Below are 20934 nucleotides of genomic sequence, written 5' to 3' on the forward strand. Positions count from 1 at the left end.
CAGTATTTCCCCAAATACTGACCCCTCACATTGATGTTTTTCAGGTGTATAGAGTCGGATCAGACAGACCATTTTTGGTGTGCTGGGTACAAGTCCCCTTGGTGCTGCAGTAGTATACGTGTGACGAGTCTTAGCCTAGTATAGTTAGGTCTTATAGGTTGTGTACGTATTTAATGTTTGTTTGATGTGATGTCTTTTGGTTGTCAGTTTTGTATTGATCGATAGACGGGCTAGTACGTACAAGTTACGGAAGTGAGATGCCCACTATGGTTGTATCGATGGTGTGATATATATGATGTACGTTATGATTGTAAACGTGTCTTCTTATTACATGTTTATAGGATAGTTGTGTTTGCGTTTCCGCGAAAAAGTTAGAGTGGTTTTAGGCTTGCTACGGGTTTCGGAGCTACCACTCCCATTCCCTAGCGCCGGTCTCGGCTCAATAATTTGGGTCGTGACAAAGTTGGTATCAGAGCAGTTGGTCCAGTTACCTCTGCTAATATATGATTTGAGTGCAGTTAGTCCCTGATACCACTGCGAGTCTGTGATTGATGTTTGTTTGTTCCTAGGTATTAGGTCATTAGACTAAGCTAGGAACTACTGCAGCTATAGAATTGAGCCATGTCTGATCCAAGTCGTTTGTATTATTTGTTTTAAGATCGAGCTGATTGATTGTGAATTTTTGATTGATTGAGAATTCTTGTTTATTTCATTATGATAAGTATGATCGATGGATTGTGAAATTCTTGTTTGTTTCACTATGATAAGTATGATCGATGGATTGTGAAATTCTTGTTTGTTTCATTATGACAAGTATGATCGATGGATTGTGAAACCTTTGTTTGTTTCTTTGCGAAATACGTATATGACGTATAGATGGTATCGAAATCGAATTATTGAAATGTCGAGATGTGCATGAAGAAGAAATATGAAGTTACAGAAGTGGAAGAACCTACCGTGTACAGAGTTTAAAGGTCTAGAGAACTTACAAAACTCGAAGTTTAAAACTTTTTGAAAGTTGTTTGTGTAAACGATTTTGAAAACATAATTGTGCCTAGACCCGCGATAGTCATCGATAAGTGCCACGACATTGATAGAAGTGCATCACTACATATATCTGTACATACATCAATAGGACATGCATCATATGCATTATGTTCAGACGAAAAGGTGAGATGTGGCAACTCTTTGGGGATGAGAGACGTCATCACCCTAGTGCACAATTTTGTTAAAATGAAAATGAAATTTGATTTAAAGTTCAAGATGAATCGTTTTATCGAAAGAGTTTTGAAAGAGTTTTGTTTTCATGTAAGTATACCTAGACCAGAACTCTGTGACGGAAGTGAAGTGCTCGCGAGCAAGCTGCGGTCAAGACCAAGAGGCGAATGAATACGTATCGTTGCGAAAACATAGACGTTATGCTTCTAGGATATGAACATAGTTTCGAGTTAACGAGCTAGAATATAGCTAAGACCGTGAATACGTTGGACAGTGATATGTATCCGATTAGTGGTAAGTTAGAAAGTAAGTATCTCTTTGACGGGATGTCAAAGATTTTAAATGACGATATAAGAGAAGAAGTGAATAATAGATGTGTGTGAATAGCGGAATGAAAATGATTGGACGGTGAACTAGGACGTTCATACTGTATGATATAAGTATGAAAATGGGATAGTCGAGTATAGAAATCAACTTATAGTTATGCTTTGAAGATAGAAGATTACCCTTATGATAAGATGATGTGAATATTGTGTGATATTAGAAAATCGTCAATGATGGAATGACGATACGATTATACATTTTGGAGCTAAAGATGTTAACGATTTAAGATAAATTAAAAGGTAGTATGAAAATTCGAGGACGAATTTTTATAAGGGGGGAAGAATGTAATACCCCGTAAGTTCAGGTGCCGTTTAGTACAACGTGTCCGGTAGAGAAGGACCGGAGTTACAGAAATAAAGATATTGGATATTAAAGAAAAGGATAATATGGAGTAGGACGTAATTGTTTATGGATTGGAATAAGAAAATAAGGAAAAATATCAAGAAAAGTCACAAACTAGAGTTCAGGGACTAAAGTGGTAATTTAACCAGTTAAGTCCGAAAATGGAATTATTTCGCCAAGGTCCGCGAAATGTTTTATAGTATTGGTGGTAAAAGTTTCAGGTCAATCGGAGACCTTTTAAAATTTGGACGCGGATTCATTTTGGGCTAAATTGTCAATTTTGAAGAATTCAAGGACCAAAGTGCAAATTAGCCAATTTAGCCTCGAGAATAGAAATTGGAAGATTATCGACGGAAATAATTATTTTTGGAGTAGTATTATTTATTGGGATATAAATAATACGTAGATAATCGAGTTAAAATGATAATTTAACCGTTTGGTTAAATTAGAAAGTTTAAAAGAGAATTGGTTTAAGTTAAAGAAATGAAGGATTAAAAGAGTACATTAACCAAGATATATATATAAGAATTCCTTAAGCATAAGGAAATGAGGAAAGGATCAGAAGGAATGATCCAGAGAAGAGAGAAAATGACGATCACCGTCGTTTCGCCGCCGTTTCGCCGTTTCTCGTCCGAATCGAGTGATTCTCGCGCCGTTGGATTAAGAATTCAATTCTCTATCTACCACGAGCATCAAATCGAGGTAATTTGGTGATTTTTGAGATTGAAATGATTGAATTAGGGTTATATCGTTTTAACGAATTAAACGAATTGTAATCGCGTTTCTATAGTAGTATTTGGTGAGATTCGAATTGGGTTATATGTTAAAATGAAGCGGAAGCATGTCGGGAGTGCCGGAAAGCGGCGCAGCGCCCGGAAAATGACTTTTCCGGGGGCTGTCAAGGGTGTGCGTTCGCACACATTGAGTGTGCGATCGCACACTCCTTGAATTTTGGGGTGTGCGTTCGCACACTCATTGTGTGCGTTCGCACACTACCTAAATGTTGCCAGATTGAGAAATCCTACGGTCAGTTTATAGATTTGCCTCTTAGGAACGCGTCTGTCAAATTTCAGCTCGATCCAACGGTTCAATTGGGAGAGATCGTCGTTTTACTAAACAGTGTCAGTGCGCAGGCAGCACCTGCGCATTGTCCTGAAAACTACGATTATATTAACCTAAGTTTATAACTTAGAGTTTTGATATTAAGCCTACGTTTATGAATTAAACGTACGTATGATTTGAATAGGAAGTGAATACATCGACGAGGTACGAGATCGACGAGCTGGAATAGTTAAAAGAGTGAATGACGTGTGGAGCTTACGTTTGGATATAAGGAATAGCGATCGTTGTGAGTTAAACTTTACTTTGAGTATTATTACGCAATAGATAGTTTTTATATTATAAGTATAATATTAAACTACATCGCATGTTATAGTATTTTATCGATAGAAATGAATTTGTGCATCGTATTATCGAATATATATAGATTGTGAAAACTAGTATATGATCCGGGGGAAACAAGCTACCTATTGGGTGTCAATAGGCTGTGTGATCACCAGCGTCCGGGTAAGTCATAGATAGAGATTGCATTGATTGTTTATCGTACTTGTTCGTGCATGCGATACAAGGCCTATCTGGTTGAACTATCCCGGGGCTTGTATCTGCGAGTCGACTGGTTGAACTATCCCGGACTCATATCGATCGATCGATCGTTAAATGTTGTGATGGTGTTCAGTATGCATGCTAAGAGACTAGGGTTTCGATCGGATCAAATGCTCGAAGTATAATATGTTTGTATATATGTGTTTTGTTTTAAATGCGATGTTATTTTCTATAATACCTTAGTAATGTGTTATCTCACTCAGTATTTCCCCAAATACTGACCCCTCACATTGATGTTTTTCAGGTGTATAGAGTCGGATCAGACAGACCATTTTTGGTGTGCTGGGTACAAGTCCCCTTGGTGCTGCAGTAGTATACGTGTGACGAGTCTTAGCCTAGTATAGTTAGGTCTTATAGGTTGTGTACGTATTTAATGTTTGTTTGATGTGATGTCTTTTGGTTGTCAGTTTTGTATTGATCGATAGACGGGCTAGTACGTACAAGTTACGGAAGTGAGATGCCCACTATGGTTGTATCGATGGTGTGATATATATGATGTACGTTATGATTCTAAACGTGTCTTCTTATTACATGTTTATAGGATAGTTGTGTTTGCGTTTCCGCGAAAAAGTTAGAGTGGTTTTAGGCTTGCTACGGGTTTCGGAGCTACCACTCCCATTCCCTAGCGCCGGTCTCGGCTCAATAATTTGGGTCGTGACAGTAATTTAGTCTTTGATTGGAAGTCCATGAATCACTAGTTAGACTAATTCTTTGTGTACTTGTTTTCAAAATATTTTTCAATTTCAATCTCTCTTCAACAAACATGGAATAACAGTCTCTATTCACAGTAAACCTAGAAGGGATTTTAAACAGAGGACAAGCAACACTCATTAGCTTCCTAAAACCCTGTTTCTCAACAAACTTAAAGGGCAATTCATCAACAATAATCATATATGCAACAGCTTGCCTAATTACATCTTGATCAAACTTCCATGAAGCAACATTAAACATTTCAGGAGCAGCAACACAACCATCATTCACAACAGGCTGAAAAGATAAAAGGGCTTGCCTAGTTTCAATAGTGTGTGGGTGTTTAGTACATCTAAGCATATGACCCCTCAAAGTAGATGTTCCATTTTTTTTGGCATGACAATTATAGATACGGGCACAGTACTTACATTTTGCTTGCAAGATAACACCCTTTGTATCTTTAATGGAATCAAAGTGGTCCCATACCACTGATCTTTGTTGTGATACTTTTCTCTTTTTCTGATTTGCTTCCACATTAGCATTTTCCTTTTGGCCATCAGAAACAGGGACAGGGTCAGGTATAGCTTCTTGACTAGCATTTAATGCTTCCACATCAGCTTGTTCTTGGCCATTTGCAGGCTCAAGTTGGCTATCGATTTGATGAATCACCAAATCAGGTTCCATCTACAAAATTGATAAAAATGCAACAAAGACTCAGACAGCCAACCATTAAGAAATATACAAGCAGAACAGAACAGAAATCAGTACTCAGAGAGCCAAAACCAACCATTAAAATTATACAAGCAGAACAGAACTCAAAACTCAGAGAGCCAAAACCAACCATTAGATTCAGCAAAAGTCATATTACCTTAAGGTTAACGTTTTAAAGCTTCCACCGAAGACCGTTGGCCAAGTAACCTTCGAGAAGTTGTTCATGAAAGATAGAAAAACAGAAGATACTAAATAAGCAAATATAGAAATCTGATGGAGTACCAGAATGATAAACCCCATAATAAACGAAGAAAGCACAAAGTATAAAAGTTTAATCTCAAATATACCTTATAATCTGGTCTTTTGGTAAGAAATGCAGGATCTGTACAAAATAAACAAAGAGATAAAAAAAAGTTAGCCCAAATTGTTTAAAACCAATTTTAATGCAATAAATTAAAAAAAATTACAAATCGAACCTGTTTACCTTAAAGATCTAGCATTTCTTCTCAAAATCACCAGAGATTTTATCAATTAAAATTCTGAAAACCGATTAGCAAAGTTGCAAAACAACAAAGTGAATTAGGGTTTCACTTTGATGTAATAGAGAAGAACGATGACTGACCAGGTCTCTAACAGCGTTCAACAAACATTGAATCCATTAAAGAGAAGAATATAAGCCAGAGAGAAGAGTGTTTTAGGGTTTCATCGACTGAGACTGAGAGAGAGGGTAGACAAGAAGAGAGTTGAGAGGACTCAGAGAGGAGAGAGGGGAGAGCGATAGAATTAGGGCTGCGAGTGTCGGTGTTTCTGAGTGAATTAGGTTTAGGAAAATTTTAAGGAGAGTATTTATACCCCCTAACCCCTAAAACAAAACGACGTCGTTTTGTAATTTCGGTTTTCGGTTCGGTTCGGTTAACCGCGCCCTAAAACCAGATCAGAACCGAAAACCGCAGAAATCAAAAATCCCAAACCAAATCACACCGAGTAAACCGATTTAACCACTCCACAATTTTTTTCGACTCGGTTTGGATCGGTTTTGCGGAGTGGTTCGGTTTTTGCTCACCCCTACCCCTACTCGTGGGTGCTAATGTTTAGAAGAGTTGAAGACCAAATGACTGTCGTTGATTAGAAGGTTCGACGGGTATTTTTTGTTCTGAATAAAGGTCCGACACATCAGCTAGAGACCGTTGGATTTTTTTTTTCAAATTGTACTTTGCAGGCGCAAAACATGACTAGTTTAATGTATTGTTATGAAATTTTAATTTTAAATATTTATTAACATTTTGATTTTTGATTTTTTTTTAAATTCTAGGTTCAAAAAAGTAAATGAAATAAAAAAAATGTAAGAAAAGTAAACAAGTTAAATTAGATTTGTACAAAAATAAGAAAAGTAAGCCATTAAATTTCATAAAAATATAATTTTTATTTAATTTGTACAAAAATATTTTTTAGTCAAATATGTCAAAGGGACTAAAATGTTAACAAATATTAAAGCGAAGGAGTATATTGTTTGAATTTTCAAATACGAAGAATGAAAGTATTAATTATAATATATATGGACCCTTAAGTATAAAATTCACAAAAATAGTTAACAATAATAAAAATCAGTTATAATATTATTACATACATATGATAAAAAAATTAAAATTATTAATAACATAAGATAAATAATAAAAAGAAATGAGTTATAATTCAAATGGTATAAGCGCTAGGCAGCAAATTGCTAGGTCGTGGGTTCGATTCGTCCCACAAGCGCTCCCCCTCCTCAATTATAATGAACACCATGCATCATAAATGCTAATTATATGCCATTACCAGTAGGCAAAATAAATTTATCAATTCATAATTATATTTTACCGAGTATATCATAATTTTTTTTTTAGAATAGAGTATATCATAATTTTTAAACTTTACCAATTTAGTCTTTCATTTTCTCAATTTTTACCAAACATGTCAAATCTCATTTGAATTTTTCCAAGTAAACCCAAGCTTCGGGTATATTTATAAATATTGAATAAATGACGGATAAACTGACAAAATTAAAAGATCATGGTATGTTTAGCAGAAACACTATAGTTATGGGTAAATAGATTTATTTCACCAATATTATAAAAGCCTAATGCCTCAAAAAACCCCTACCTTCTAGCTCCTTTTCAATCCTACCCTGACGTTAAAAATTGATCAATTTTATCCTATTTTGTATTTTTGTGTTTCAATTGTACCCTGAAATATGAAATTGACGTTTTTTTCGTTTGGAAAAAATTAAAAAACGTTCTTCATGTTTAGCATATATTAATTGTATATGTTGAAAATTTATTTAGATTTAGTTAAATTAATTAAGAATTTAGATTAGTTTTAATTTGATTATGGTTTTTAGTTAGTTTTTAAAAATAAAAGACTTATTTGTACTTTTTTGAATGGAAATAAATTTAATTTTATCTTTAAACTTAGTTAATTAAATAATTTCATCATTTAAATAAAAAAATTGTGAAAAGTTAAAAAATTAGAGTACAATTGAAACGAGAAAATACGAAATAGGATAAAATTGACCGGTTTTCAACGTCAGGATGGAATTGAAAAGGGGTTAAAAGGTCGGGATTTTTTGAGGTATTAAACCTATTATAAACTATAAATATTATTAATTTTATTAATTTTGGTACATGTGTATGAGATTTTTGAAGGAGTATCCACTCTAAAAGGTGGTAAAATTCTAGTCATAAATTTTAAACAGCTAGATTAAATAAGTAACTATTAAATCGAACATACAAAAAAGGCTTAATGCCTTAAAAAAAAGGGACGATGACAAAAGTACCTAAAATTTTAAAAATATTTACAAAAGTATTTGTAAACTTTTTTTATTTATAAAAATACGACTTATTTAAAATTAAATATAAAAGTACCAAAAAATGAAAATTAATTATAAAAGTACGATTTGTATAATGTCGGTATAATTATAGTATAATTTTGAAATATTAAAACTATAAATCAGATAATTTAAAAATAATATTTGGTTTATTATTGGTATAATTTCAGTATATTTTTGGTATATCGATTATGAATTTTTATATATATTTTCTAGTTGATAACATGTATATTTTTTTATATATATTTTTCACTATAGTTGGTAATGAACTAGATAATTTGTATATTGTTGGTATAATTTTAGTATATTGTTAGGTTAATATTTAGCATGCGATGTGGTGTAATGTTGATGTAATAATAAAATTTCAGTATATTTTGATGTGTACTCTCTTGGTATATTGTTGGTATAATTTTGGTATATTATTAATTTAATTTTTAGTATACGATTTGATGTAATTTTGGTAAATTTTTATTTAATATTAATAAAATCTCAATATGTATAATGTTGGTATAATTTTGGTATAATGTTGATATAATGTTAGTTTATTAGTATACTGACATTATACCCACAGTATACACCGTATGTCTGATTTTTTTTTTTTTGTACTTTTGTAAATATTATTAAGATTTATATAAATGTAAAAAGTCAACATGTAGTTTTGTAATTATTTTCATTTTTTTTGGTAAATAATGTAATTTTCTCTAAAAAAAAACTCAACCTTTCATCCTTTTCAGTCCTATCTTGACGTTGAAAAATTATAATTTTATCCCGGTTTACATTTTTTTTATTTCAATTGTACCCTGAAGCATAAAATTGACCTTTATTTATTTAACAAAAGTTCAATAATTTTTTTTAAAAATAGTCAATTTAATATAAAAAGTTAATCTAATGCAAAAAGGGTCAATTTAGAGAATTTTTGTCAAATAAAAAAAAGATCAATTTTATACTTTAGTGTACAATTGAAATGAAAAAACATAAAATATAATAAAATTGACAGATTTGAAACGTCATGTTAGGATTAAAAAGGGGATGAAAGGTCAGGATTTTTGAAGACATTAAGCCTTAAAAAAAATAGTAACTATTAAGTCGAACATAGCTACTTAAAAAAAAAAAAAAAAACCGGATTGGCAAGTATTAATTTTACAGTGGAATGAGTTAAACTAGCCCGTCCATTCTTTAAAACAATAACCATAATCTATTGTCAAGTGTCTACATAGAATACATATAATAGCAAAGTGTAGCTTGCTATTGGCTACTTTATGTTTTGGTGAGCAGTAGAAGCTTTCCTCTTCTCTTAAGTTTCTGTTTGTATCAGTCAGTCAACACCAATGCTCACTCACAATCTTCAATAACATCTAAGGTATATTTATTTTATTCTCTGATGATGTATGTATTTTAGAGAACTAGTAATTGATATGGATTTTGAGTTTTTATATCTTTTTGCCAAAATAAGATGATCACCCAAGAATGCCCGCACGAGTTTGATCAAGTGTTCTAAGCCTTAGCCATCTAAGATCGCGGGTTCAAATCCTGGATACGTTCTTTCTTAAAATGTAGTGGCTGGCCGTGGTTGGGCTGCTGGCCATTATAGCCCGGCTTTGTTAGGTATGTGGACTTGCGGGCGGTCCATATCACGGGGTTTGACGGTGATCTTGGGCTTTGGCTCACCGGAGTGAGTCTTTGTCACCAAAAAAAATGATCAACCAAGAAATCTTCAGCAAGTTGCAAAATATCAGGGTTTTGCTATACTTATTTAGAAAACCATACGCAGAACTGTTAGACTAAAATTAGATGGAACTGGAAGTGTTCTTGCTAAGTGTTTATGTTCTGTATTTCTTGAAATTTTGAAGTGTTTGTGTTTCTTGAAATTTTGATTGCAGAAAAGGTCCAAATGTCTGTGTTTCTTGAAATCCTGAAGTGTATTCTTTGTTGTGCTGAAGACGACAATCAAGATTCGAGGAGATATGAGGCTTTACAGACAACCCGAGAGACACCGAGTAGTTCTCGTTTCAATGAAAAGCTTACATTTGATTCAGGGTCTTCAGCAAAACAATCATCAACACATGCTGAGTCAGTGTATAATGTAGTTACTAAATCTAATAGTTCTACCAAATATTTACCTGTATCTTCCTGTAGTCCGCCCACTTCTTCCTATAGGCCACCGCAACCGGAAACAATTGCATCTATCTCAAGGACAACTATATCGAGGTTGAAAGTCCAAGTCCCTGCAGACAAAAACCCAATTTACAGTGGTTCGGAAAAACCAACTCCAGTTTTGCCTAATCTTCCGAATCAGCAGACAAAAGCCAACTTTACGGAGGTTCAGAAAACTACCTCTCCTTCATTTGTTGCACCTGAAGTTTCTTCTAGGTCTTCTCCATCTTCTAAGAAACTTCAAGCTTCGGCTTCCTCGGGTAAAGCTATTTTGGTTCCTGATCTTTCTCTTACCCAATGCTTATCGGGTAAGGATGGAAAGCCTACCTATACGATTCCCAAGGATGTAAAGGATTTGTTTGAAAAGGATGAAGTTCCTGAAGTTCTAAAAGGGCCATTGTCTAAATCAACATACAAGGACTATTTTGCTGCACTTCTGTATGCAGAGGACTACTATCTCGAGGTACATATTACATAAATTGTATCTTCTGCAACTTCAGTTTATAGGGCCTTATTGGTAAGTAATAATCATGGATGTTCCGAAGCATATTCTGTACTCATAATCCAGAAAGTTCCTTAATATGTGGCAATACAAATGTTTATTCGGCCAAAGAAGTTCATTCTGTAGCCATATAGTCCAGATTAGCTGTTAAACTACAAGGAAATCCTCGATAAAAAAAGACACTTCAATGGTATTTAGACGGAATTTTTTTTTTGTTTGATTCAGAAATGGAGCAAGTTCAATTTGTCGAATATCACTTTCAAGTTGCAAGCGCCACACTCTAAAGAGCGAGATATAATCTTTCAAGAGTCATGGTTTAGCCAGACCTCTGAAAAGGATGATAAAACCTTTTTTAGATTTGAGATTAGCTCGTCACTCAAGGAGCGGCCATTTCTTTTATCAAGGGACTTTGTTTTTGCAATACCTTCAGGAAGCAACATGAAGCCATTTCAGGTTAGCCTCCTGATCTTCTAGTCTCCCCACTTGTGTATGCGGTGAACAAAAATATTCAACCATGTCATTTATATAGCTTTTTCTCTAAAGATTCACATTGCTAATGATCTTAATTGGTAACCAGGGTAATATTTATCGCGTGGAGAAAAGCACTACTGTACTAGTCAAGTTTGATAAAGAATTTCACCGTCAGCACCACTCTACCAGGAAATATGATGTTTCATTCGGTTTTAACAGAGTTTGTTTGAAAAGGTGTCATCAAGCAATCGCAGCTGCATCGAATGAGTTATTCAGAAACTTCATTTTTCCTGATTATGACTTCAGAAGGAGCATCCTCAGCTTAACACCGCCTTTTTGTAATCATAACCTTGATTTAGATCAAAGGTCTGCAGTTTCTCATGTCTTAAACTGTCAGGGTCCACCACCTTATCTCGTCAACGGCCCTCTTTGTGCAACAAGGGATATTTTTGAATTATCAAGAACTGGACTAGTGGTTAAAGAAGCAGTACTTGACATTTATCAAAGATCTCCGAAGCACCGGATTCTTTTATGTGCGCCAATTAACAGCACATGTGACCTTCTGAACAAAAAACTGAACAAGTACATGCCGGATTCTGATATATTTCGAGCGAATGCTGCATTTCGAGATAAAGACGACGTGCCGGAAGATATTCTTCCGTCGTGTCTATACAAATATCAAGATGAATACTTTGCTGTTCCTAAATTTGAGGAACTCCAGAAATTCAGAGTGGTAATATCTACTTATATGAGTAGCTTTCGGCTGCGTAATGTAGGCATCACTCCTGGTCATTTTAGTCATGTTTTTCTGCTGGATGCCTCATCGGCTACTGAGCCAGAAGTAATGGTTGCTCTGTCCAGTTTAGCCGATGAGAGCACAACTGTCATAGTCACCGGTGCACCCGGAAATCGGCCAGGTTGGGTGCGATCTAGTGTTGCAAGGACTAGAGGACTCAGGATATCATACTTTGAAAGAATTAACTTGAGAGATCCATATTATAGTGATGATCCCATGTTTATCACAAATCTGTAATCCATATTATAGTGCCGAAAGAAGCCAATGTTGGTCATCTGTTTAATCTGCATGCAATTGAGGGAAAAACTGTACTATTTGAGTGTGTGAATTTTTCTGAATTTGGTATTTGAGTGTTTGAATTTTTCTGAATTTGCTATTTGATGGTTGGAGTGTTTGAGTCAATAATATTGATAAAATTAAAGCAACAAATGTTTGGATTTTTTTGAGTTTAACTTTTCTTTCGTTTCGAAATCAGATGTATGGATAGAAGTATACAATTTTTTCCCATTTGCTATAACAACATATTATTAAGACAAGGTGCCTGAAATTCTTAAATGTCCACTGTCTCTGTCACTGTACAAGGACTACTTTGCTGCTCTTCTATATGTTGAGGATTATTACACTGAGGTATATTCGTTGCTGCTTGTCGTTTGTCGATAATATTTCTGTATATTCTGATTATTAATTACTCCATCGCAACATTACAGTTGAGTAGATTAGCATACCATTACAAGAATGTTATAACATTTTGCATAAAATAATAATGAGAAAAATTGGATGCAATTGTCAATTCTCCTGGACTTGTCTTTGCTAGACCATCAGGAAGCAAAACTGAGATGTTCCAGGTCAGCTTCCTGAATTACTAGCTGTGTTTATTTTCATCTTATCTGCGATTTTGATGCTTTCAAATGTGAATTAACCAGGGAATTATCTATCGTGTCGAGAAAAGCACTACGGTTTTGGTTGAATTCGGTGAAGATTTTTATGCTCAGCATTTTCCATACTACAAATATGATGTTAGTTTCTCATTTAACAGAGTTTGTTTAAAAAGGTCTTATCAAGCAATTCAAGCTGTCACAGATCTGTTATTTGAAAGCTTCATTTTCCCCGGTTTGAGCTTTAGGGAGAACATGCCTTCACCATCACCGGATATTTATTGCAATCATAAGCTTGCTCCGGATCAGAATTTTGCAGTTCTTCAGATCATATCAATCCCCGGTTCACCACCTTATCTTATTGACGGTCCATTATGTGTTGCTAAAGTAAAACGGATATATTCTAGTTCAACCTAGTATCAAGAACCGGATTGGTAGTCCAACAATCAGTGCTAGAAATCTACCGAAGCTCTCGAAACCACCGGATTCTCATATGTGCACCAATTAACAGCACATGTGATATTCTGATGACGAGTTTGAAGGAGATTCCTGAGTCTGAAAAGTTTCAAGCTAATGCAGCGTTTCGGGAAACAGATGGTGTACCTACCGAAGTCCTTGCTTCGAGTCTTTATGCAGGGGAATGTTTTGCTTGTCCGCAGGTGGACGTACTCGGGAATTTTAGAGTAATATTGTCTACTTACATGCGTAGCTTTCGGCTGCATAATGAAGGCGTTTCTGCTCATCATTTTAGTCATATCTTCATGGTTGATGCGTCATCGGCTACTGAGCCGGAGGCAATGGTGACTTTGGCTAATTTAGCAAATGAAAACACAGTAATAATAGTCACCGGTTCGCCAGGAAACAATCCGAGTTGGGTGCGGTCTGATATTGCTCGGAAGAATGGTTTGATGAAATCATACTTCAAAAGACTTCGTGAAAGATATCCATACGACATTCTACAACCAAATTTTGTCGCAAAGCTCGCTGATTGATTGAAAATCGCTCCCATCGATGTCATTGTAACTGTGCTTTTTAGCTGCTATGTTCAAGTAATCCATCTAAACTGTGCCATTTTGCATTCTGTGATAGTTTTTTTCTTCATCTAGTGTACATATGTAAAAATCCTGACTTGCTTGGAAGTATGAAGTAAATTTTCTACATATTTGTTAGTCATTATAAAAATACTATAATGACTTGGAAACTTTCTCTGGAAAGGCTTGCAACTTGCTAGCTCTGAAGCACGGAAACTTTTCGAGTCCTACATTCTAATGCATATGTTTTTTAGAGAGACTTTCAAAATTTCAAAACTCTATATTTAAGGTTAATTCCATATAAAATCATCATTTTTATACGTTTTTTTTATTTTAATCATGTTCTTAAAAGTTTTCATATAAATCACCACCTTTCATTTTTATTGCAAATCTATCATCGATATGAAAATTGGGTGTATTTTTGCTGACTCGACAACCGGAATCGACAAAAAAAAGGAAGAGGGTGTTTTTTATTTTTTGTGTAGCCAATAATCAATGCGATATTTATGTGTTTAGAGACAAAAAAATCCTTATAATTGAAATAAAATTAAAATTTAGTCATCAAAATAAAACAAACTAAAGTATATTACTTAAAAAAATTCAAATAAACTACAGTGAAATCGAGAATTTATTACTCAAAAAAATGCATTATATTTCAGCGTTTCTCGTTTTAAAATTATATTTCCGTACTTTATAGCTTGCTAGCGACATTTATATGTTTTGACAAAATGAAATTTACGCATTTTCTTCGTTTTCATGCATCTTTTTGATTAAATGTGATCTAACTGTGCACCTCTATTGCAATTTTTAGCACTGCCATTGTCGCTAATGGCTTCATTTTCTTTAGAGATTTGAGACATTTTCTTCATTTCTTTGTCTTTACCCCATAATACTGCATAGAGTCCACACACGATCAATGTTGCTCCAAGTATGCTGCATTTTCACAAAATAACGAAGATAAAGTGTAAAATCGAAATTTGTTATCCGGACCGAATCAAACCGACAAAATAATCTGGCTTGGCTCGGATTCCATTTAAGTTGAACTCCGGATCAATTCAGTTCGGATATTGAATAAATTTATCGGTTTTGGTCGCTTGCTTATTAAATCGAACTCAACTGAACCAAACCAATAATGTATAGACCTATACCTTCCAACATGTAGAGTTTCATCAAGTAGCAAAGAACCCGCCAAGGCAGTGAAAAGGAGCATGAGAGGGTAAAAAGCTGATGTGTACAATGGTCCTTTTAACCTCACACACCAAATCATGAGAGTTACCATCATACCATGCGCTACAATTCCCTAAATTCACCATTTAAATTATTAAGTCATGTATGATAATAATATAAAAGCAAAATCGGAAGTACAGGGACCAAGTAAGAAGGTAAAAACACATAGAGACAAGATAAAAAAATACAGAAACCTTAGAATAGATTTTACCTTCATCTTATTAGATCTAGTGACTCACGAAAAATATAACCGAATCAAACAAAAAAGCACTTTATATTGTATTAGCTTAAAAATATTAAAAAGTTGATTCAATATTAATTTAGACGGTTGAAAGTTTAACTATTCGAGTCAATGACCAAATCAAGTTCAAACATTAAAATACTTGCACCGACAAACTCACGAGTCTACCTAAATTTTGATTAATTTACCTTTTATATCGTTTATAATTATATATATTTGTAAATAGAATTCTTATTTTTACATTCTAAATTTTTATATAGACATCAAATCAGACTCGATTTTGAATTATTCTACCAATTTAAGCTCAAATTATTAAATAAAACTCGAATTGATTTTTGATTTTTATTTTCAAAATCGAATGCGTTTGAATTTGACAATGTTTCATATCGATTCGACTTATCTCACAATCAGGAGTGTAAACGGGCCGGGCCGAGTCCGAGTTAGACAAAGATCAAGCTCGAGTTCGAATGTGTTATACTGGCCCGAGCTTGAACTCGAGCTTAAATTTTTAAATTCGAGCTCGAACAGTTTTACACTACTCGATGTCATAAAGAGGAGATATTAAACATACCGCGAAAGCTGTAGCGAACAACCTTATGTTCCAACCTAATTTCCATTGACTCCAATCTCTCTCAATGCAAAGAGTGAAAATAACTTGTTGAATTGCAGCCATTATAGTCATCAAAGATGTGTTTGAATAAGGACATGGGTAATTAGCACTCATTTTAGCTTGGATAATTAACCATAAAGAAAATGAGAAGCAAATTATCAAAGCTAATAAACCTCCCAAAACCTGAGTGCTACTTGATGATGCCACGTGTCCTCCATGAGGGTTCACCATTTTCATCAAACTTATATTTGTAGCCCATATCTTAATTTCTGATCCTTTGTAAAATGTTAGTATCATTGCCCCGCCAAGACATACTAATGTGCCTATCATTTTTGCCTTCCCTGCTTTGCTTTCTATTACCATTTTTTCCAACCTAAAATTACACAATCAACATCCATTAGCTTAGGAATGTCAAAATAATTTATCCCACCAATACAATTTGCCTAATATAAAAAAAACAAATATATTATAATTGGGATTACTCTATCGTAATAAATTATCCATTTATGACGATTAAATAAATATGTTTAATATATTGTGTTAAAATTATTCATATTCAAATCACGTAACTATAAAGATTAAACATGTTGTAATTGTGTCATCCATATTTGATCTATTTATCATATATAAATGAGCTTAATAGGCCGTGTTGAAACATTAATTAATATAACTTGTAGAACCCTAGCCGTCTCTCTCTTGAAAAACCTCTCAAACCTTAATAAATTTTCTTCTTTTTATTCATTTGGGGTGGTTTTTGGCCATTTTTTGCCAAAAATCACCTCCCCAATCTCATAAATTTAGTTTTTTTTCATAGTTTTTATCTTTAATTTTTGAATAAAGTTTCTTTCTTTGCCAATTTTAGTCTAGATCTAGAAATTATTTTCTATCATAGTATTTTAATTGAAATTAGGTCTAATCTAATCGAAATTAAGAGTAGTTTTTTCATCTTTCGAGATGAAATTGTTTTTTGCGGTGCAAACGGCTTGAATCTCTAAAACAATTATAGGCAGCATCTTCCGGCGGATTTCATTAAGTACATGTATGTTTTGCGTCAATATCGATATTGTTTTTAATCTTCAAGAGAATAGATGTATCACAAAAGATGTGATCAGTCGTGATCGTTCAATAATCTAGATTTTATTATTAGATCTAGTTTTAGTCTATAAATTTGGGTGACCCTTGGTGGTTAGTTTAGTCCTAGTCGATGACTGTATTTTTACAGCTCTCATCATCTTTTCTAAAATAGTTGACTCAGTATGTTGAGAAACCGTTCATGTAATTTTCGTTATTATTAATGGAAATTTTAGCCTTTGTTAAAAAAATAGTAGGCCGTGTTAATTTGTACCGGACCCATAATCGACTTACTAAATTAAACAGGTTATATGAGTTAACATACATAATTTGTTTAATTTTTATGTCGTGTTCCTATTAACACGGTTTATAAATAGGCCGTATTTATATTGACCTTAATTGCACATGTTAATGGAATGGATCGACAAGATATGAACAAGATCCATCTACCTATTCATTTTCAGTCCTACTCTAGCTAAAGTGAGAACTATGTTAATAGAACAAGCATTTTGATAATAGACTAATTATTTAATTAGAACATTACAATATTTGAAAAGGTAATGCTTTTTTATATTTTTAATATTTCTTTAATACTTAATTAACTCAAATTTATAAATAAATAAATTCGATCTAAATAAAATTCCTCATAAATAACTAATCAAATAATAATAAAATTGTACCCGAAGAGAACGGCAAAGATGAAGGTAACTGCTGGTATGAGATTAGTCATTGCAGAAACAAACATTACTGATGTTAGTACCAAACTCTCGGTGTATAAATTTTGGGGTAGTGATCCCCTGCAATTACAATAATTACATTATTTAACACCTAAACTATGAAATCTAGATATCGACGGGAGCGAACTAAAGAGAAAGGATATGATAAGGTAAGGTAAGGATTCTTAATACATAAGACTATAAGAAGGTAAAATAAAGTAAGATTTTTGTGAATATTTTTTTTATTTGGAAGAAAATTAAAATTAAAATATGAATTAGAAAATTTTAGTTCAATTTAAGATATTAGCATTATATTTCTTAAGACTTTAAAACCCTTAAAAACTCTTATTTTAATAAAACTTGAAAAAAAAATCAAATTAAATATAGATGTTATTTAATGGAAAGTTTAAAATATTATTTAAAATAATCAATTTATCAAAAAAATTATCTATTAGATGAGTTTATGATGAAAAATATTATCTCTAAAACATTTCCGCACGTGAATGCTCGTTAGATTTAAAATGTAAATAAATATATGTCCATTTTCATTGTACGTATAATTACTTAATTAATGTTAATAAAAACCAAACTCCAAATTTTCAATTATAGAGATTTTGGTACCATTTTAAAAAAATTAATACATCTAAAATTTGAAACTCTTTAGATAAACTCCTTATTATCTCTAACATATTGAAGTTCTTTTACATGACTATGCACTTCGCACTTACCCAAAAAAACCGCACAAAAATGCTTGAAAAATGATAGTCCATGTAAGTTTAGGCCTGCTCTTCCTGCATGGATGACAATAAATGATTAAAAACTAGCTTAATCATCTAAAAAAATAAAAAACTTGTAGTGTGCAGTCAATTCTAACAAATTTTTATAAATCATTGTTATTACTATTTTTAATAAATACTCCCCCGTCCCATTTTATTTGTCCACTACACTATATTTCGATGTTCCAAAATGTTTGTCACAATTGTATTATACACACATATTTTCCTCTTTTACCTTTAATATTTATGGATATAATTTATAAAATAATGTGTACCATAAATACATTTGTGTTAACATTTAATGTTATTATTATTGTATTGACTATTTTTTTCTTTTTCAATATAGTAATTCTAAATTAACTCAAGAATCAAAAAAGGATATAAAAGAAAGAATTGTTAGTATTTAATATTTTGTTAATATGTGAGAATATAAAAAGTGGACAAATAAAATGGGACGGAGGAAGTATATTTTAATTTTATTCAATTAAGTTTTGCAAAAATTGGTCCCTTATCATTTTCATTAATGATTAGACTCTTTTAAATTCGTCAATTGTGCTTTAATTTTGATAAAATAATTTTTATTAAAAAAATATTATATTTAATTAAAATTAAAAAAATTGAATGAATAACTATAGTTGAAGCTAAAAATCAAACTTAGGCTAACATTGACATCTGACATTGGTAATTAAAATTGTTAAACACCTAAAAGGTTTTTTGGTGTTTTAAGACGTTATACCTTAGAAGATTCAAAAGGCTTTTTTAACAATATTATAACTAACCTTTTCGGTTTATAAGCAACAAAATTTAATTGATTGATTTTAAATGCAATAATTTTATAAACTATATTATGTTGTAGAATTTTAATATAGATTTTAAATTTTTATAATTTTTTTTTTGCAGCTAGTATCACCAATTGAAAATTTAATTAATCGGTGTTGATATCGACGCGAGAATCTATCTCACCATATCTTTCTTTTTTAGATTCTGACGTTCTATATCAGTACTGATTGATTGGATTTTCAATTGTTAATTTTAATTGTAAAAAAAAATCAAAATTGATCATTTTTTTTTAATTGCAAAAAATTAAAATCTATTGAAATTAAAATATTGTTATAAATAATAAGTTTTAGACCTAATCATTTTAAAGAATACTTTTTATTTTGTTTTATTTTAATATCTCAAATTTTCAAAATCGCTAATCTTAGGCCAGATGACCAAAAAAGGCTAAACTTTTTTAAAAACAAAAATCACAAAAGTCCAAACCTTTCAATTTTTTTCTAATTTGTCCTGCAACGCGAGTTTTTATTTCAATTATATCCAACTACGTGATTTTGCTGATGTGGCATCTACGTGGCGCTGATGAGGCATGCCACACATCAGTGCCACATAAGCAAAATCGCGTAGTTGGACGTAATTGAAATGAAATCCTGCATTTCAGGACAAATTTGATAAAATTAAAAAAATTAAATTTTTGTGAATTTTTCATGATTAGTTTGGCCTTTTTTAGTTATTTGACCTTAATTTTATTGCATTTTAAATTTCCAGTTTCAATTATATTTAATTTAAAATTGAATTTTTTTTATTCTCAATATGTTAAAATATATTTTTAATATTTGGCACTTACTCTAAATAGACACTTAATATTTTAAAATATATCAAAAATTGAGACTATATGTCACTATAAAGGCAATTGAATTTTTTTTGAAGTTTTTTTTTGAAACAAAACAATATCATTAAAATCTCACAGCTGGAAGATCAGCCAATACATATTGTTGAACATCTTGGGGGACAAAACCCCTCTAAGTACAGACATCACTAAAGTGACTTAAATTAAAAAAAATGGGTAAAATAGAAATAGAAAATTAAAAATTGAATAAAATTGACGATTCTGAAAGTTTCGTATAAAAAGTGATAAAATATTTTTAAATGATTAAATAAAAAAAAATTCAATTTTAAACTGCAATTTTAATCAAAAATGCGTATGGAAGAAAATGAAATTGATAAAGTAATGATAAATTAAAAATTACCTTTCAAAGATAAGAGCCAGAGGAATCAAGAAAGCAAGGGCAAAAATGAATCTGTAAGCTATAAGAACTTCCAAGCTCATACCATCATAGGCAGCTAATTTGTAGAGAACATTAGTTGCAGCAAAACTGAGCTGAACAACCACCATTAATAACACTGGTTTCACCTCATGCACCCACTCCAATATCTTCATCATCACAAAAATTTATTTACTAAATTTCTTCTTCTCTCTGTTTATTTTGTGTATTTAAAGTGGAGATATGATGATAACACACTAACCAGCTAGATTTATTAAAAATTGAAGAAGATGCTGTCTGCTAAGTGTCCACCATGAATAAAGTTAAAAATTAAATATGTATTTTCTTTTCGTAATTGGAGAAATTCTTATATACACTCAGTTTACCAAGTCATCCGTAGACTAAACCAGTCATATCATAATATCTCATTAAAATAAGGGTGTTTTTGTAATTTCGTTTGTTATTTGCATACAATTTTGAATAATGGAATTACAAAAATACCCTCATTTTAATGAGGTGTTATGATATGATTAGCTTAGTCCACGAATGACG

The 20934-nt window shown here is 32.3% G+C and overlaps 3 protein-coding genes across 3 annotated transcripts; 1 reads left to right on the top strand and 2 right to left on the bottom strand.

Annotated features, from left to right (window-relative positions):
• Positions 1–4245: 4245 nt before the first annotated feature.
• On the bottom strand, positions 4246–5285 carry LOC126662034 (uncharacterized). The gene is made up of 2 exons (XM_050355921.2): positions 5165–5285; positions 4246–4980 (listed from the first exon to the last, which is right to left on the bottom strand). Exon 2 carries the CDS (start codon positions 4978–4980, stop codon positions 4246–4248), a length of 735 nt encoding a protein of 244 aa, XP_050211878.1. The 5' UTR covers positions 5165–5285.
• A 3787-nt stretch (positions 5286–9072) lies between these two features.
• Positions 9073–12162, top strand: LOC126662146 (probable RNA helicase SDE3). Its single transcript, XM_050356037.2, has 4 exons — positions 9073–9230; positions 9751–10487; positions 10752–10979; positions 11104–12162. Exons 2-4 carry the CDS (start codon positions 9762–9764, stop codon positions 12028–12030), a joined length of 1881 nt encoding a protein of 626 aa, XP_050211994.1. The 5' UTR covers positions 9073–9230; positions 9751–9761; the 3' UTR covers positions 12031–12162.
• A 2147-nt stretch (positions 12163–14309) lies between these two features.
• Positions 14310–20645, bottom strand: LOC126662147 (WAT1-related protein At1g68170-like). The gene is made up of 6 exons (XM_050356038.2): positions 20368–20645; positions 18293–18355; positions 17529–17645; positions 15739–16150; positions 14848–14999; positions 14310–14632 (listed from the first exon to the last, which is right to left on the bottom strand). The coding sequence occupies exons 1-6, from the start codon at positions 20559–20561 to the stop codon at positions 14470–14472; spliced, it is 1101 nt and encodes a 366-aa protein (XP_050211995.1). The 5' UTR covers positions 20562–20645; the 3' UTR covers positions 14310–14469.
• Positions 20646–20934: the final 289 nt, after the last annotated feature.

This window comes from Mercurialis annua, linkage group LG8 (assembly GCF_937616625.2).
Source record: "Mercurialis annua linkage group LG8, ddMerAnnu1.2, whole genome shotgun sequence".
In the NCBI taxonomy this organism is placed as follows: Eukaryota; Viridiplantae; Streptophyta; class Magnoliopsida; order Malpighiales; family Euphorbiaceae; genus Mercurialis; species Mercurialis annua.

Coding starts and splice junctions, on each gene's coding strand:
- LOC126662147 (XM_050356038.2), bottom strand. CDS start 20,561: ATGATGAAGATATTGGAGTGGGTGCATGAGGTGAAACCAGTGTTATTA. Junction 18,356..20,367: donor CTGGCTCTTATCTTTGAAAG/GTAATTTTTAAT, acceptor TCATCCATGCAG/GAAGAGCAGGCCTAAACTTA. Junction 14,633..14,847: donor GAAACTCTACATGTTGGAAG/GTATAGGTCTAT, acceptor GTGAAAATGCAG/CATACTTGGAGCAACATTGA.
- LOC126662034 (XM_050355921.2), bottom strand. CDS start 4,980: ATGGAACCTGATTTGGTGATTCATCAAATCGATAGCCAACTTGAGCCT.
- LOC126662146 (XM_050356037.2), top strand. CDS start 9,762: ATGTCTGTGTTTCTTGAAATCCTGAAGTGTATTCTTTGTTGTGCTGAA. Junction 10,488..10,751: donor CAGAGGACTACTATCTCGAG/GTACATATTACA, acceptor TGTTTGATTCAG/AAATGGAGCAAGTTCAATTT. Junction 10,980..11,103: donor GCAACATGAAGCCATTTCAG/GTTAGCCTCCTG, acceptor ATTGGTAACCAG/GGTAATATTTATCGCGTGGA.